The 18,854-nt window shown below is 35.0% G+C and overlaps 1 protein-coding gene across 1 annotated transcript in view; it reads right to left on the bottom strand.

The window, feature by feature from the left end:
* Positions 1 to 18,854, bottom strand: part of LOC136034349 (ribonucleases P/MRP protein subunit POP1-like) — an 87,943-nt gene that overhangs the window by 1,245 nt on the left and 67,844 nt on the right. The window contains exon 7 of the mRNA XM_065715480.1: positions 9,342 to 9,553. Coding sequence (XP_065571552.1) covers positions 9,342 to 9,553 — 212 coding nt within the window. The remainder of the gene's footprint in view (positions 1 to 9,341; positions 9,554 to 18,854) is intronic.

The following is an 18,854-nucleotide window of genomic DNA, read 5'->3' as shown; positions in this document are numbered from 1 at the left end:
AGTAACAAAGTCATGGGCTTGTTCATAGTTAGGTAATCATTCTGGGCTCAGTTATCCTCGGCAAATATATAGTTCCGATTGCCAGTTTGTATTGCTATACATATTTATTTCCTTACCATTTAGTTATTATTTCTAGTTCTTTGAATTTTACAATATCACACTTTAATATCCACAGATTAACTCAATTACCATGTTCAGAGACATGTCAATACCTCGACTGTGATAACTAAAAGGGTGGTACATGCCATTTTGGCCGAAAATGATTTATGTATGTGTCGTGGGCAGACTCAGTACGAGGAATCGAATGGTGCAGTCAGAATTGTCATATCTCATATCGTTACGAAATGACATCTATCTCCTTTTTTTATCAAGGAAAAAGGAGACATATGCCATAAAATGGAATTATTTTTTATTTGTTAGACATACCAAAATTTAATTTATACCACTAAAAAGAGCATACAAAATTGGTTTAGAATATATCCCTTTACCTCCATTAGCCTCATCCTTCAGAGCTACCACAGCCGACAGACTTTTTTCCGTTTTTTGACCCTCTTAAAAAGTTACAATAATGGCGTGTGTCGCACTTTTGATTATCACAGCCGAGCTGTCGAGATGTCATAGTTCACGCAAAACCCAATCAGAGCTGCACAGAATAGAGACGTAATTCCCCTTTAGCCCTAGTCCCAAGCGCCTCCTTCCAGGAAAATTCGGACTAAGAGGCCTCTTTTGTGTTTCCAACCCCAGAAAAAAATCGGAGAAAAACTGCTATCTATTTCTGAGTTTAAGTCCAAAGTTTCTAGTGATTAAACTTGGCTTATAAAAATTAAACCCTTAAAGCTCTTAAATAAAAATAAAGCTGTTAATACAATTATACATCGGTTTTTATCAAAAGACAATATTTATCTTGGACTAAAGACCGGTCGGAGGAAGGTATCCGAAAAATTTCAGATAAGCGCAAAAACATAACAAATTGGCTAGTAAAATAGCATACAATCAAGCAATTTGAAAATAGTAGTGTCACAGATGCAACACTTTGATTTGATTTCTTGGCCATCAGCTGGAGATGGTAGTTGTCCAATCATTCCAAACTTAACAAATGGTAGGTCCCAACCAGAGTATTTTACTTAAAAAAGAAACAAACAAAAAACAAAGCAAATGAGGACACATCTTTAAAGATGGTCCTGTTTTTCGACTACTGTCTTTCTTAGGTTAAAAATTAGCCTTCCTCTTTTCCTCTTTTTTCATCTTGAAACTATAAACAAGTCGGTCTTTAGAAGAAAGACCGTAAATAACAAAACACCTTACTTGATCTTGCAATAAATCAAAATAGACCCTTACTGAGTGAGGAAAAGTTGCTATTAAGAATGAGCGGTGTTACCAACAATGTAACACAACATGTACCAGTTTTCCGACTAAAATTGTACTAAAAGAGACTAATTTGTACGACCTGAACAGCAGGAAAGAATTTGCCGACACAGAAAGAGGAATATTACTCAAACTACAATTTGAACAAATTTCCAAGTTAGAAAGGAGCAGATAAAACCAAAATATACAGGAAATTTTTATTGTACAACAATACTTCAAAATACCGACTTGTACCAGGACCTCTAAATTGTACTAAAGACGGTACAATTGTACCACGTTGGCAACCCTTTACCGTATCCTTGAGCAAACGGGATAGATGCTTTATTTAAGTATGCCTCATTCAACCATCAGATACCATTTCTGTGTTCAACAATCATACACCATTTCCAGAAACAAGATAGTTCTATCGAAGTCTTTGTAACACTATTCATGGAAGCACTATACAGTTTTAATGGTGTTTATAGACAAAAATATGTTTTTATGTTAACGTTTCTATGTATTTATTCCTTTTTTTTTCCGTATTTTTGGGGAGGAGACACTAAAAATCTCGAAAGAATCAAATTTTTTTGTGTGGTTGTGGTGATGAGGCGTAAAAGTATACACTAACATTACACGGTTAATTTTAATTTATTATAATTTGAGTTTGAATAAAAAATCTAAGCCGTTTTGAGCCATAAAGACACTTTCTAACTACTAATTACTACTGCTAACAAATCACCGCAGCAGCAAGCCGCCTGAGACCAACACAGCTACACAGGCTCCTTCTCCATCGCAATCTATTAAAAAGCTTCCCTCTTTATACCCTCCGAGGAAGTTCCCATTTCCTTTAAATCTTTCTTGATGGCATCCTTCCACCCCATCCACGAACGAACTGGTTTTCGTTCATCCCTAGACGGTTGGCCGAAAAGCAAAATCTTCGGCAATCTGTCATCCTTCATCCGCAAAACATGCCCTAGCCATTTCAACATTTCCCTCATTATAGCCCTAGAAAGCGGGATTGAACCACACTTTTCGTAGGGCCTACCGTTTGAAATACGGTAAGCCGGGTACCCAGAACAATCCGTAGGCGATTTCTCTGGAGAACATCTAGCAAATCTTCATCCACTTTTCGGAGAACCCATGCTTCAGAGCCATATTTGACCACTGTCATCACTGTACCTTCCAACATTCTAATCTTGGTTTGTAGACTTATCTTTCTATTCTTCCAAGCTTTTTTTTTAACTGAGAAAAAGCACAGTGAGCCTTGGCTATTCTATTTTTGACATCTTCACTGCTCCCATCGTCTTTACTAATATTAAATAAAAAAACAAGTTTTTTTAACTGAAAGTAAGGAGCGACATTAAAACTTAAAACGCACAGAAATTACTTCGTATATGAAAGAGGCTGCTTCCTCATCAACGCCCCGCTCTTTACGCTAAAGTTTGACTCTTTCTCTCAATTCTTCTTTTTAAAACAGTAAAAAAATTTTGCGTAAAGAGCGGGGCGTTGATGAGGAAGCAGCCTCTTTCATATACGAAGTAATTTCTGTGCGTTTTAAGTTTTAATGTCGCTCCTTACTTTCAGTTAAAAAAACTTGTTTTTTTTATTTAATTTCTGAACGTTTTTGAATCAATGCATGTTTTGATTTTGGCTCTCCGCAGAGGAATAATCAAAACGAAATTTGCATATTTTTTTTTTGGCTTAATGGCTATCTCATAATTTTGATCGAATGATTTTGAGAAAAAAAGAGCGGGGGACGAAACCTAGTTGCCCCCCGATTTTTTGGTTAATTAAAAAGGCAACTAGAACTTTTAATTTTTTACGAACCTTTTTATTGGTAAAAGATTTACGTAACTTATAAATTAGCTTACGTAAAGAACTTTTGTATTCTCATGTTTTTATTACATATATGAGGGGATTCGCCCCATCGTCAGTACCTCGCTCTTTACACTAAAGCTTAAATTTTATCCCAATTCATTAAGAATGACCCCCTGAATCACAAAAGCCGTAGAATAAGTAGTTGAAATTACTGAAAATACTTTAGCGTAAAGAGCGAGGTATTAGAAGGAGGTGAGCCCCTCATATGGGTAATAATTTCTGTTTGTTTTAAGTTTTATTGCTGTTCCTTACTTCCAGCTGAAAAAGCTTTTTCACTTTTATTTTTTAATTGTTTTTTTTTTTAAATAATGCTAGTAGCCTATATCCTGCTCTCCCTTCATGGAAATTTTCTTCTCCCATTACAAATTCTCTAAGGAAAGTTCCCCCAGCATATCCCCCTCTTCTCAACCCCTCCCCCAAACCAAAAAAATCCTCCTGAAAACGCCTGTATACTTCCCAATAACCATTACTATATGTAAGCACAGGTCAAAGTTTGTAAATTGTTGCCCCTCCCACGGGGACTGTGGGGGAGTAAGTCGTCCCCAAAGACATAGTTATAAGGTTTTTCGACTACGCTGAATAAAATGGCTATCTCAGAATTTTGATCCGTTGACTTTGGGAAAATAATTAGCGTGGGAGGGGGCCTAGGTGCCCTCCAATTTTTTGGTCACTTAAAAAGGGCACTAGAACTTTTCATTTCCGTTAGAATGAGCCCTCTTGCAACATTCTAGGACAACTGGGTCGATACGATCACCCCTGGGAAAAAGAAAAAAAAAACAAAACAAAAAAACAAAAAAACAAATAAACACGCATCCGTGATCTGCCTTCTGGCAAAAAATGCAAAATTCCACATTTTTGTAGATAGGAGCTCGAAACTTCTACAGTAGGGTTCTCTGATAAGCTGAATCTGATGGTGTGATTTTGGTTAAGATTCTATGACTTTTAGGGGGCGTTTTCCCCTATTTTCTAAAATAACGCAAATTTTCTCAGGCTCGTAACTTTTGATGGGTAAGACTAAACTTGATGAAACTTATATATTTAAAACCAGCATTAAAATGCAATTCTTTTGATGTAGCTATTGGTATCAAAATTCCATTTTTTAGAGTTTTGGTTACTATTGAGCCGGGTCGCTCCTTACTACAGTTCGTTACCACGAACTGTTTGATTACTACCAAGGTAAGTGAAGCTGTCCACTTGATCAATCTTTTCGTTACCCAATATCACCTTTTCATCTTCACTTATACCTAGCCATAGTGACTTCGGCTTCTAAACATTAGTTTTTAACCTACTCTAGCTCCCTGAACTTGCAAAACCTCTAAAAGTTTATTCATTTTCACACACTGTCATCGAGGATGCTTAAATTGTCAGCATAATCTAAGTCCAGGAGAGTTTTCCTCCCCAATTGATTCATTGGTCTCCCGTTGCCTTTTCTCTGCTCCTTAAGACACAATATATCAAAATGATCCATTTAAAGGGATATAGAACCACTCAGCCACTTCTCAATTATTAACTCAAGAGTAAAGATTTGGTTGACACATTCCTCTACCTTTTCTAAAACCGCACTTTTCTTCTTTTATAACTTTGTGCACAGCATCTCTCAGTCTAAAAAATATATTATTACTAAGTAATTTGCTACTTACAGAGACCAGACTAATGTCTCGTTAACTATTACACTCACTCTCATCATCTTTCTTATAAAGTGGTTTAATTAAGGTTTTCCTAAAATCACTAGGCTCTTCCCCTTTTTCAAAAATCATAATCATAATCTTTAGTAAGTTATTTTTAACCTCGGACCCACAATATTTTTGAATCAATGCATGTTTTGATTTTGGCTCTCCGCAGAGGAATAATCAAAACGAAATTTGCATATTTTTTTTTTGGCTTAATGGCTATCTCATAATTTTGATCGAATGATTTTGAGAAAAAAAGAGCCGGGGACGAAACCTAGTTGCCCCCCGTTTTTTTTGTTAATTAAAAAGGCAACTAGAACTTTTAATTTTTTACGAACCTTTTTATTGGTAAAAGATTTACGTAACTTATAAATTAGCTTACGTAAAGAACTTTTGTATTCTCATGTTTTTATTACATATATGAGGGGATTCGCCCCATCGTCAGTACCTCGCTCTTTACACTAAAGCTTAAATTTTATCCCAATTCATTAAGAATGACCCCCTGAATCACAAAAGCCGTAGAATAAGTAGTTGAAATTACTGAAAATACTTTAGCGTAAAGAACGAGGTATTAGAAGGAGGTGAGCCCCTCATATGGGTAATAATTTCTGTTTGTTTTAAGTTTTATTGCTGTTCCTTACTTCCAGCTGAAAAAGCTTTTTCACTTTTATTTTTCCACTTCTCAATTATTAACTCAAGAGTAAAGATTTGGTTGACACATTCCTCTACCTTTTCTAAAACCGCACTTTTCTTCTTTTATAACTTTGTGCACAGCATCTCTCAGTCTAAAAAATATATTATTACTAAGTAATTTGCTACTTACAGAGACCAGACTAATGTCTCGTTAACTATTACACTCACTCTCATCATCTTTCTTATAAAGTGGTTTAATTAAGGTTTTCCTAAAATCACTAGGCTCTTCCCCTTTTTCAAAAATCATAATCATAATCTTTAGTAAGTTATTTTTAACCTCAGACCCACAACGTTTTTGAATCAATGCTTGTTTTGATTTTGGCTCTCCGCAGAGGAATAATCAAAACGAAATTTGCATATTTTTTTTTTGGCTTAATTGGCACAATATTTAAGAAACTCATTTACCACACTATCAACACCCGGAGCCTTATTATTTTTTAAACTTTTTAGTACTGTTGCTAATTCTTCCTCACAAAACAAATCTTACTTCACGCCCAAGGTATCACAAACTTTTTTATTTTCCTCTATATCTTTTCCTAAAACTCTGTCTCAGATATAGAAAAATTCCAAAATGTTCTGCCCATCTCTCTTTAACTCTGTCCTTATCACTAATTGTGGCCCCGTTCCTATCTTTAACTAGGACAGGTCCAAATTGACTGCTCCCTTTCAATTTATTAACATGCCAGTGCAATGTTTTACTATTATGCCGTCTAGCATCTTACAGATCCTTGGCAATTTTTTCCATGGACTCCACTTCACACCTCCTTAGTTCATATTTTGAAACTCCACTTTTTTTTACAGTCATTACATTTTCATATTATCTATCACTCAGATAATTCTTGTACAAGCCCCTTCTCCTGTCTATTACACATATGGCTTTTTCACTAATACTTCTAGCTGCTACTCTTAACTTTCTTCCGTAAAATACCATCAGCAAATTCATAAATTGTTTTCCTAAAATCATTCCATCCATGGTCCACATTGTCAAATTTCATACTCTCCAGTTTAGTATTCAACTGTTCCTGGAAAGTTTCTCTCAAATTTTCATCCTGGAGTCTACCAACATCAAAATTTTTTGGGAGGTAGTTATCCTTCCGAAATATCAGCTTTATATTAACCCTAGACACGGGCTAGACACTAGATGGTGATCTTTATTTTTAACATCAATAACAGCACTCCTATATACCCTAGTATATTTTATTGATCCTGTCAGTCTTCGGTTTACAATAAAACAATACAAAGGTTTGCTGTCTTACCATCACATGAGTACCATGTTAAATTATGGGCCATTTTATTAACAAACACCGTATTGGTTATAACTAGCTTGTCATGCCTATAAAATTGCAACAGTCTGTAGCTATTACTTTTTTCTTTTCCTACACCAAAGTTACCTAGGCTAGGATACCAACTATTCCTATTTCTACCGACCAGTGCGTTAGAATCTCATAATAAAAAAATCATATTTCCACCTGGCACCCTGTCTATTTGCTTATGTAATTGTAAGTGAAATTTCTCTCAGTCACTGATATCTCCGTCAGTCGGTTCTACAGGGGGATATACTACTATAACTGATACCCTGAGCTTTTTACTAATAAAATGAGCGGTAGTAATATATTATTAATACCTTCCCAGCCAAAACATGACTTAACAGCTTCCTTATTCACCATGAGGCCTCCTCCCTGTCTATGTACCCCATCCTTCCTGCCTGAATAAATAAACTTTATATCACCTAATTCCATACTTCCCATCCTGGGATAAGAGCTTCTAAAACTCCTAATAAGTCCGGTTCGAATCGTCTGAGTTCGTCAGTCAAAATATCGATACGATAATTATCTTTTAACGTCGTAACTTTCCAAGTTTCAATTTTCATATTCTATAAATTATTGAAATTATTTTGGTCTCAGGAAAAGCAATGGTTCCGGATACCAGTGCAGGACTGGGACGAACACGTCTTCCGAAGTCTATACCGAAGCACTTAAGCCTGCTTAGAACCGGATAGCAAGAAGTCCCTAGGACCTCCAGTATGACTGGAGGCTGTGTGCAATCCTGGGCCCATCTTGGTCACAACATAGTTTTCGGCACTTGGCGATGCTCTTCTATCAACAAGAGTAGAAATGCTACACAGACAGTCTCAAGCCTATTAACTTCGACTCATTCACGCCTACAAATATTGCTATCACAGGGATTATCTAAGAGTACACAAATTCTCTTGTTTTTAAACTTTCATTTCTTATAGAATAGAAATGGTTAGGGTAGAATACAGAGTAAGGGATAATAAAAAATATACACACGAACAAACCAATTGTGCCCTTTTGAAAAATTTAGCTCAATTATCTTCAGCTGCGTAAAACTAGATAGTGTTGGTAGTTCTTCATAGAAATAAGCTTGAACTTCCATCCTTATCATTTTCCCATTTTTTCGGATTTCCTTCAAAAACTCTGGACTGGCAATGCCAATGCGTATTTGTACTGAATTCAATTTTAATTATCTGTCTGATGAACCCTGATGAACATTTATCAGGTATCCACGATGGGTAGTATGGCATATCCCTCCCTGCAACATTCTTCCTGTATGTAATTTTGGACAGCCAAAGAAAATTAAGACACATAACAAGAATGATAGTGTTTATAGATATTCCAGCTATATTCCAAAATACATATAGAATATACGATGTGATATCGAACAGTTCGTGGCAACGAACTACAAGTAGGGAGTGACCATGACCAATAGTAACCAAAAGTCTAAGAAGAAGAATTTTGATAACAATTAATTCATTAATAGAATCGTTTTTTTATGCTGATTTCGAATATACAAAGTTCATTAAGTATAGTGTTACACATCAAACTCCACGGGCCTCAAAAAATTTGCTTGATTTTTGAAAAATGGCAAAAACACTCCTAAAAAGGCAAGTGATCGAAATGAAAATTACAGAATCAGAATTACCATATTAAAAAACCTGACTGTGGAGGTTTAAACATCCTCTCTACAAAAATGTGGAATTTTGCATTTTTCCAAAGATCAAGGATACGTGTTTAATGTTTTCTGATTCTTTTTTTATGAAGTAACTTCAAATTATTTTTGAACCTTTATCTTACCCTGCAATGATAACTCTCCCCCTCCCCAAAATACGAATAAAGTAATTAAAATAAGTAAAAATGTCAAAATTAATACTATAAGATATTCCACCATACATTCTCCCTATTTTAGAATATAGATAGAATATTCCGAAATTCCTTCTTTTCTTCATTATTTTCATTTGTCTTACTTTCTTTTTGGCTGCTCAATTTCGCATCTGATTTTCCCGGTGTGGTAGAGATTTCGCAGAGATTTCCCGGTGTGGTAGGGGGGTGTTAGAGGTACGCCTAGTTCTGATGAATATCAGTATTTCTCTCTCTAATCAGCCCTGTATGATATGATTAGTTAAATACTATCATTTCTTGACTGAGAAGCTCTTTGTAAGTTATAAATATTTCCTTTGTCCGAGGTTGTCACTAATTGATCACAATCTTGTCCGCATTCGGCTACTCTGTGGAAGTTGCACTAATTTTTGGTTGTTATTCTTTGGGACTGGACATGCATTCATGCCCTTATTTGGACCGCTTGTAGTATTTATTAGATTTTCCCCATCCTTTTAACCTTTTTCACCTTTACTACAAATTTTTTTTTGGTCAAATGTTGAAAGTCACTTAAAAAAAAAAAATAAAATACAAAAATCTAAAGGCTCAAAATTTCGCAACACAAAAAACAAGAACTTACCAGTAATCCTAAGCTTCGAATTGTGCTCTTTCTTCGCCGTCAAAACAACTTTAGACAGTACCTTTTCTATCTTCATCAACGCAGATCTATCTCTCAGAACATAGTAGCTAGAATTACTATTATTCCATTCGCTGACAAGCTGCTCCAAAGGGGGTTCAAAGGCCCAATGGACCCCGAGTTTAATTAAGTTGGAACGATTGTTTGGAGGACGTCTGAAAAATAATTCTTCTTGTTTTATAAGGGAAATGACCCTAAGGTGAAATAAAATATCGCTAGTAGAATTACAAAAACGACTGGAACGAACTTTGAAACAAAATGAATGAAACTCAAGTTCTTGATTTGCTTCTTAGAATCTGGTAAAGGGCTAAATCATTCACAAAGTGAATGTTTTCACTTCCATTCAATTTTAATTGATTAAATAAAAAAAAACTAGTTTTTTTCAACTGAAACTAAGGAGCGACACTAAAAGTTAAAACGAACAGAAATTACTCCGTATATGAAATGGGTTGTCCCCTCCGCAATCCCTCGCTCTTGACGCTAAAACTTTTAATTATTTTAAAAAGTAGAATTGTGGCAAAGAGTCAAACTTTAGCGTATAGAGCGAGGGATTGCAGAGGGGACAACCCATTTCATATACGGAGTAATTTCTGTTCGTTTTTAAGTTTTAATGTCGCTCCTTACTTTCAGTTAAAAAAAAAACTAGTTTTTTTAAATTTAATTTCTGAACGTTTTTGAATTAATGCATGTTTGATTTTGGCTCTCCGCACATAAATTATTAAAATAAAATTTGTATATTAATTCTTTTTTTGGCAAAATGGCTTTCTCTTAGTTTTGATCAGACAATTTTGAGAAATAAGGGGTGGGGAAGGAGGCCTAGTTGCCCTCCAATTTTTTGGTTACTTAAAAAGGCAACTAGAACCTTTAATTTTTAACGAACGTTTTTATTAGTAAAAAATATACGTAACTTAAGAATTAACTTACGTGTCAAACTTTTATATTCTTATATTTTTATTATGTATACGAGGGGGTTTGTACCCTCGTTAATACCTCGCTCTTTACACTAAATCGTAAGTTTTGTCCCAATTCTTTAAGAATAACCCCTGAATCAGAAAGGCCGTAGAATAAATAGTTGAAATTACTAAAAATACTTTAGCATAAAGAGCGAAGTATTTATCTCCTCCTAAATACCTCGCTCTTTATGCTAAAGTATTTTTAGAACCCCTCATAAGCGTAATAATCTCTGTTCGTTTTAAGTTTTAATGCTACTCCTTACTTTCAATTGAAAAAACTTTTCATGTTTATATTTTCATTGTTTTTTTTTAATAATAATGCTAGAAAATCCTGCGCCCTTTTCATTGAATTTCTCTTCCCCCATGAAATATTACTCCAAGGAACGATCCTCCCATGTAGCCCCCTCCCCTCAGCCCCACACCCAAACCAAAACAATCCCCCTGAAAACGTCGGTACACTTCCCAATAACCATTACTGTATGTAAACATTGGCCAAAGCTTGTAACTTGCAGCCCCTCCCCCAGGGACTGTGGGGCAGTAAGTCATCCCCAAAGACATAGTTATTATAGTTTTCGACTATGCGGAACAAAATGGATATCTCAAAATTTTGATCCGTTGACTTTGGGAAAAAATGAGCGTGGGAGGGGTTCTAGGTGCCCTCCAATTTTTTTGGTCACTTAAAAGGGGCACTAGAACTTTTCATTTCCGTTAGAATGAGCCCTCTTGCAACACTCTAGGACCACTTGGTCGGTACGATGACTCCTGAAAAAAAAAACAACAAACAAATAAACACGCACCCGTGATCTGTCTTCTGGCAAAAAATACGAAATTCCACGTTTTTGTAGATTGGACCTTGACATTTTTTTTATTGGGTTCTCTGATAAGCTGAATGCGATGGTGTGATTTTCGTTAAGATCCTATGACTTTTAGGGGATGTTCCCCCCTATTTTCCAAAATAAGGCAAATTTTCTCAGGCTCGTAACTTTTGATGACAAAGACTAAATTTGATGAAACTTATATATTTAAAATCAGCATAAAAATCCGATTCTTTTGAAATGTCTTTTCGCATCGAACTTCCGTATTTTAGAGTTTCGTTTACTATTGAGCCGGGTCGCTCCTTACTACAGTTCGTTACCACGAACAGTTTGATATCTTATGCAAGTGAAGGAATTTTGGTCGACTGCAGAATTGAATGAATGGTGTATGTCAAAAGGACTACTCACGAGTGCAAATGGCCGAAATGGTCTTATCGTCACATAAAGATAATAAAAAGAAAACCAATAGTGAAATAAAATGCAGGCATACTGCACACTCTTCAGATTCAGGTAAAATTTAACTCAACAGGATTGTTCATAGTAACTACAGAAATTAAAAAAAAAACATAGAGAATTAGGCAGAGACACATGTTATTTCCAAATATCAACTTATATTATACCTGTTGGCAAATGAAGGTATAGAAATTTCCTATACCTATCATGGGTAGACACCACAGGGCAAAGAATAAGACTTTTCTTCATATATCTATGCTGATTTCAAGGGCATCTCGGGAAGGTGAGGTGACAAAAAATATACCAAAAACTCGATAAGAGTGAGTCTTGAACCCAAAACTTCTTTACAAAGCAGCCCAACCAGAGTGGTTTGATTCAACGTTTCCAGGAGTAAGTGATAGGGAAGCTTACCATGACCGTATACTATTCCTTAAGTCAGGATTTCTATTGTCTGTATTATTCTATTTGTGCTTTGATGAGTGCCTACAGTCAGACTGGGCAAGTATATCAAACAGTTCGTGGTAACGAACTGTAGTAAGGAGCGACGCGGCTCAATAGTAACCGAAACTCTAAAAAATGAAAGTTTTATAACAATAGTTACACCAAAAGATCGCATTTTAATGCTGATTTTGAATATATAAGTTTCATTAAGCTTAGATCTACCCATCAAAAGTTACTAGCCTTTAATTTTTAAATTTGCCTTATTTCAGAAAATAGGGGGAAGCACCCCTTAAAAGCCATTGAATCTTAACGATTCTATCTTAACAGATAGTCACACCATCAGATTCAGCGTATCAGAGAACCCTACAGTTGAAGTTTCAAGCTCCTATCTACAAAAATGTGGAATGTTGCAATTTTTGCCATGAGACGGATCACGGATGCGTGTTTATTTTTTTTTGTTTGTTTGTTTGTTTTTTCCCCCAGGGGATATCGTATCGACCCAGTGGTCCTAGAATGTCGTGTAAGGGCTCATTCTAACGAAAATTAAAATTTCTAGTGCCCTTTTTAAGTGACCAAAAAAATTGGAGGGCACCTAGGCCCTCTCCCTCGCTCATTTTTTTCCCAAAGTCACTGGATCAAAATTCTGAGATAGCCATTTTGCTCAGCATAGTCGAAACACCTAATAATTATGTCTTTCGGGACGACTTAATCCCCCACAGTTCACGTGGGAGGGGCTACGAGTTCCAAACTTTGACCAGTGTTTACACATAGTAATGGTTATTGGGAAGTGTACAGACGCTTTCAGGGGGATTTTTTTGGTTGGTGGGGGGGGGGAGGGTTTGAGGGTAAGGGGTTATTCGGGGGGAGCTCTCCATGGAGGAATTTGTCATGGGGGAAGAAAATTTCCATGAAGGAGGCGCAGGATTTTTGAGCATTTTTGTAAAGAACAATGAAAAAATAAATATGAAAAAGTTTTTTAAACTGAAAGAAAAGAGCACCATTAAAACTTAAAACGAACATAAATTATTACGCATTTGAGGGGTTCACCTCCTCTTAATACCTAGCTCTTTACGCTAAAGTAATTTTAGTAATTTCAATTATTTATTCTACGACCTTTGTGATTCAGGGGTCATTCTAAGGAATTGGGAAAAAATTTAAGCTTTAGTGTAAAGAGCGAGGTATTGACGAGGGCGTGACCCCCCTCATATGCGTGATAAAAACATACGAATGTAGAAGTTCGTTACGTAAGTTAATTCGTAAGTTACGTATATTTTTACCAATAAAAACGTCCGTAAAAAATTAAAAGTTCTAGTTGCCTTTTTAAATAACCAAAAATTGGAGGGTAACTAGACCTACTCCCCCACTCTTTTTTTCTCAAAATCGTCATATCAACATTATGAGAAAGCCATTTAGCCATAAGAATAAATTAATATGCATATTTTGTTTTAATTATCCATGTGCGGAGAGCCGAAATCAAAAAATGCATGAATTCAAAAACGTTCAGAAATTAAATAAAAAAAAGAAGCTTTTTTTTAACTGAAAGTAAGGAGCAATATTAAAACTTAAAACGAACAGAAATTACTCCGTATATGAAAGGGGCTGCTCCTTCCTCAACGCCCCGCTCTTTACGCTAAAGTTTTTTACTGTTTTAAAAAGTAGAATTGAGAGAAGGAGTCAAACTTTAGCATAAAGAGTGGGGCGTTGAGGAAGGAACAGCCCCTTTCATATACGGAGTAATTTCTGTTCGTTTTAAGTTTTAATATTGCTCCTTACCTTCAGTTAAAAAAACTTGTTTTTTTAATTTAATTTTAAATAAGATGGAACACCTTTTGTATACCGTATCAGGAGGTATTTTTAGTTTAACGAAATAGTCTAAAGTTTGACTTTGATAATTCAAACCGAACGACCAGCTTTGAGCAATTTTGCCAACGTCTGGTTGCCAGGTTAAATCAGAACTTAAGTTACTCCTAAAAACTGAGTTTGTGAAACTTGACCTTCCTTTGGAATTGACTGTAGTGATCAGAGTTCAGATTTTAAGCAATTTATTGTCAAAATAGAGGATTTTTGGGGGGTTTAACTTCTCTTCCAGATACTAGCTTCCGCTGCTACATCCTTTTCGAAGAAGGAACAGATCTAAGAAATTAGGGGCGAAAAAATTTAGCACGTGTCATTTACCTGTTTTGAACTAAGAAAGACACAATTTTCTTTTCAACGTCAATCAATAATCCTTGCAGATCTCGTATTTATGCTAATTCAGATTTTTTGTACAAAAAATCTTGCATAACATATTTATGAATATTTCGACTGACAACAAAAATCAGTGCTTGTCGGTTATTGGAAACACATTCATGAATTACGCTTAGGTTACATATCAGAAAACAGGTTTAATAGCTACAAAAACAAATGAGGGATGATACAATACATTAAACTTAGACAGAATGCATTGGTCTTGTACAATTCGGGCTATATTTCGCACATTAGGGTTGGGGTTAGGTTAAGTTAGGTTTCCATAATTTTGTTTCCAAAGTATTTATTTTATCATCGTGTTTTGTTATATTTCATTGGGATTAACATAACTTGATTACTTCGATGTGTTGGAAATAACAGACAAGCACCAAAAATTCTTTTAGACACACAAAATATTAAAGCTTTTAAGTGGTTTACAACAACGGTGTTTAGTTGATAACAACTAAACTACAAATAAGTGTTACCCCCGCAACACAACAACTTTTCCCGTTCGAAGGCGTTTTGCTCTTCAAATACCGCTAAAATGTTGTTATATTATAACGAATTCTATAGGGCCATCAATTTTATGCAAAAATGCAAACAAACATTTATGAAGGAAGTGTTTTTTTGTTTTAAATATAATCTAATTAACTAAAAATGTACGCTGACGTAAATACCCAGCTATTTGACAGGGTAGTGGGATAAAATTCCTTTTATGTCCTTCAGTTTTCTAAAACATTTATATATTTTATATAGGACCCAAAAAAAACTCTTGCTATTTTCTATTAGATTTCCATTCACTTTATCATCGTTCAATATTCTCTCAAATCTTTTGACCAATTTTTTTTTATACTGATCAATGTCCAAACAGATAAGTAAATCATAACAAACGGATGTAAAACTAATCCAAACAGATAACGTTTGAATTTCCTAAACAACCAAAAACAGGGATACTGGGATACTTTTTAGACAAATTATCCCATTGAAAAAAAAAAACAGCGTCTGCAGAGGGGAGCAGAAATAAACTATTTTCAGGTGATTTATCGCTTTTCCTTAATCAAGGACCAAACTAGCAGACATTTGTCTCGGGAAGTCCAATTTTTAGGGGTGAGGGAGGGGGCAAGGAGAGATGAAAGAAATTCACCAAAAAAGACAAATAATATGAATATTGCAGGAAAATACGCAAATAATACTGCAAGTTGTGAAAATCGGAGGGTAAGTTCCTTTGTTTACCATGAATGTTACAATACTTTGAACCGAAGATTATGACAGAAAAAAACTAAACAGAGGACGTAAAATTAATTCATGGATTAATGAGTAGGTTCAAATTTAGGACAGTAATTACTTCTCACAGCAATTTTATAGTTTTAGACACTGAAACAGGTGTTTAATAAGAATATACGATTTTATTCGAAATATATAACATAGTACTAAGGCATAGTTAATATCAACTGATAAATTGCATGTAAATACGTAGTTTTTAAACACGACGGACTTATAAAAACCCTTCCCTTATTACCCTTCCCTCATCCTCTATCTCTTCTTCTTAAGCGCTTGTCTAACAAAATAACCTTTTCATAAGTCTTGTTACCATTTTAATCAATTTCCCCATCCATGACATCCCCTCCCCCTCACGGAGTACGATCTACAGGAAACAATGATATACAGCGGATACCAAGTACCTATCAGATAAAGTATAAGTCATACTTTTACTTGGTACTAATTAACCCCCGTTTGCCCACAAATGTCAGAAGCGACTTTAAGAAAAAATAAGAACTAAGAAAAACTTGGGAGAGGCTTGTTGAAGACTATCAGACATAAATCTGGAAGAAATTCAAATTTACGGGGATACTTGGTTTTGAAACTACAACTTATAAACGAAACTATTACGTATTGATTATTTCTCTATATACAAGAAAGGATATCCTTTTGCAATTGCAAAGATTGTCCAATTTTTGTAGCCTAAGATTAACTGAGGCGTATGTATCAGGTTTCGATATCACCAAGGCTAGCTGTTTGTTGAAAATTTCCAGCAAAATTAGAGCGAAAAACGTTGCATCCCTCAAGCTATTCTCCAATAAAACAGCTTAATTTACCCTTCTTTCTAGTGTTCCGAAATTATGTGACAAGATTAAGTAAGCTTAAGTCAATCTGTCCATTCTTAATATCCCACTAGAGAGAGCTATCATTATGAACAAAGAGGAGCGTGTAATTAGTGCGACAAATATGAGAAAACAGGTCACGTTGAATATTTAGATGAATGGGGGAAGAAAAATAATCTATAGTGTCATTTCTAATATTGTTTGGAAGCTTTTGTTTCGGATACAAGTTACTATGAGGGTGTCAGTATGGATTCTTTATACAATGTAGTTTATTATTCCACAAGAAAAACAATAAAAAGCGTCACCTGTAAACGGAATTGGCGTAAGTGAAGAACACAAAATTTCGAGAAAAACCCGGTTAAATGTTTCAAACCTTGCAGAACAGAAATGGTTGGAGTAAAAAACGCAAACAAATTACATGCTGAAAAGCATGGCATTGCAAAGGGATGATGAGAATTTCCAAGCAAAATATCAAACAGTTTCGGCACAATAAATTGCCAAAATACTTCAGCGTTCAGCGTTTAATCGAAGTGAGGAAACAAAACCAAAGTGTTTCTTTCGCAACACTTTACTCGGCAAAGCCGAACAAAGGTTGACGCAACACCTCACGTTTCCCATGCAACCTAGATCTAGTTAATCTTCTATTTCTCATTTTTGTTTGTTTATGTTTTCTAAATCTTTTTTTTTTAAAAAGTACAGGCAAACACGCAGATACGTCAAAAAGTCTTCTGTTAAAAACGAACAGGTGATACGTCTATTCCACTTCCAACAGAATGAAAATAATGCAAGTTACGTCAAAACAGTTTTGGCCCATAGCATTGCATGGGAATGCGATAAGCTTAAACAGAGTCCACACTCAGAAAGAGCAAACAAAATTTTACACTAGATGGCACTGATAATTCGATTTCGCTTAGAATTACCTAATACGCCAAACCCGTTTCCAGGCGACGAAAGGCTTAAAGGAGAAATAAGGGCAGTTTCTAAAGTCTGTTTACCAAGCGACGTTCTACTTTGAGGCATAGGCTTTGTTAATTTACTTTTGGCTTCATTGCATACTCTGTATAATGTCAATATCAAGATTAAATTTTTCATAAAAAATTACTTATTTTTTCTTAACAAAATAATCAGTATATTTTGTTATGTAATTTCTTTACATCAGGACAATGATTAAAATTATATTCTCTAAAATCAAATTAGAAGCTTTATGTCAAATTTCAGACTCACCAATAATTGATGCATTAACCATGGTTAAAAGACATACATTTAAAAAGACAAATACATTGTCCATGGTTAAAAGAAAATTGAAGATCTCATCGTTCATTTTAATAAAAATGTTTGGATGGTTATATAATTAAAGTAATTGATTTCTTAGACAAGATTACGTCTCTATTTCGAAACTAACTACAAGAGGAGAAAACGCGCAAATAATTTTCAGAAACTACAATGAAAAAAAAAAAAATGAAGAATACCAAAATGTTGAATTCACACACGTTGTTAGAAAAAGGAGAAAAATATAACGAAAAGAAAACTATGTTTTACATATAAAAAAAAAGAAAAGAAGAAACAACCAACAGTCATATCCAAACAAGCAAACTTCTACTAGTTCCAAAAAGAAAGATTAAAAAGAACCAAGTAAAAGACCCTGATTTTTGGCATTTTTCTTCAGTGTTTCTTTTCTATAAACCAAACCTTTTCCCCTAAAAACATAATTCTTTTTTTTTATTGAACATATCTGGCGGAGAATGAAATACTTAATATTTGAAAAATACTTATTAGAACGGTATTTAGTAAGGCATTAGTATTTAGTACGGTAAAATTGAGAAAAAAACATATAATAATAATGGGCTTTCAGAAAAAAGAAAAATCAAGAAACAAAAATCGCAAATTAACTCAAGGTAAGATATAGATTCTCAGTGGCTCAAACAAGAATTACTACCTTACATCGCACTTACTAGCGATATGACGAATCCTGTTTCGACTACCTTCAGTAATAATTATAGGCCAATCCTCTGTTTTAACCAAGATTGCGCACGGCGACTTGTTAAGCCACCAGTCCACTGATGAATTGAATGCAACCACGCTGGTAAAGGTCACTGTTTTTTTCCACAATGGAGTTAAACAAGTTGAAAACTCAATTGGTGAAAAACTTGTTCCTCAATCTAAAATTGTTCGAAAACGTAAGCTCGTTTCGGGAAGTCTATGAGAGTGACCACGAATTCTCGTTGGATTATCTAGTTGAAAAAAGTCAGGAATGACGTCTTCAGAATACAGAAGCCTGTAAGCTGTTACCAGGTCGCCTCGATTGCGATGATATGTCAGGAATGATATTTGAAGCTTTTGGAGATGGATAGATAAGAGATCATTAACATAGAACCCTTCTATGGATGTTATTGCTCTCTACTAGACTGATTCTTGAGCCACTTGGTAAGTCCTACTGTTTGGATGCGCATAAGCACTCCGAACTTT

Source organism: Artemia franciscana, chromosome 13 (genome assembly GCF_032884065.1).
Source record: "Artemia franciscana chromosome 13, ASM3288406v1, whole genome shotgun sequence".
Taxonomy (NCBI): domain Eukaryota; kingdom Metazoa; phylum Arthropoda; class Branchiopoda; order Anostraca; family Artemiidae; genus Artemia; species Artemia franciscana.
This window is presented reverse-complemented; position numbering and strand designations above follow the sequence as displayed.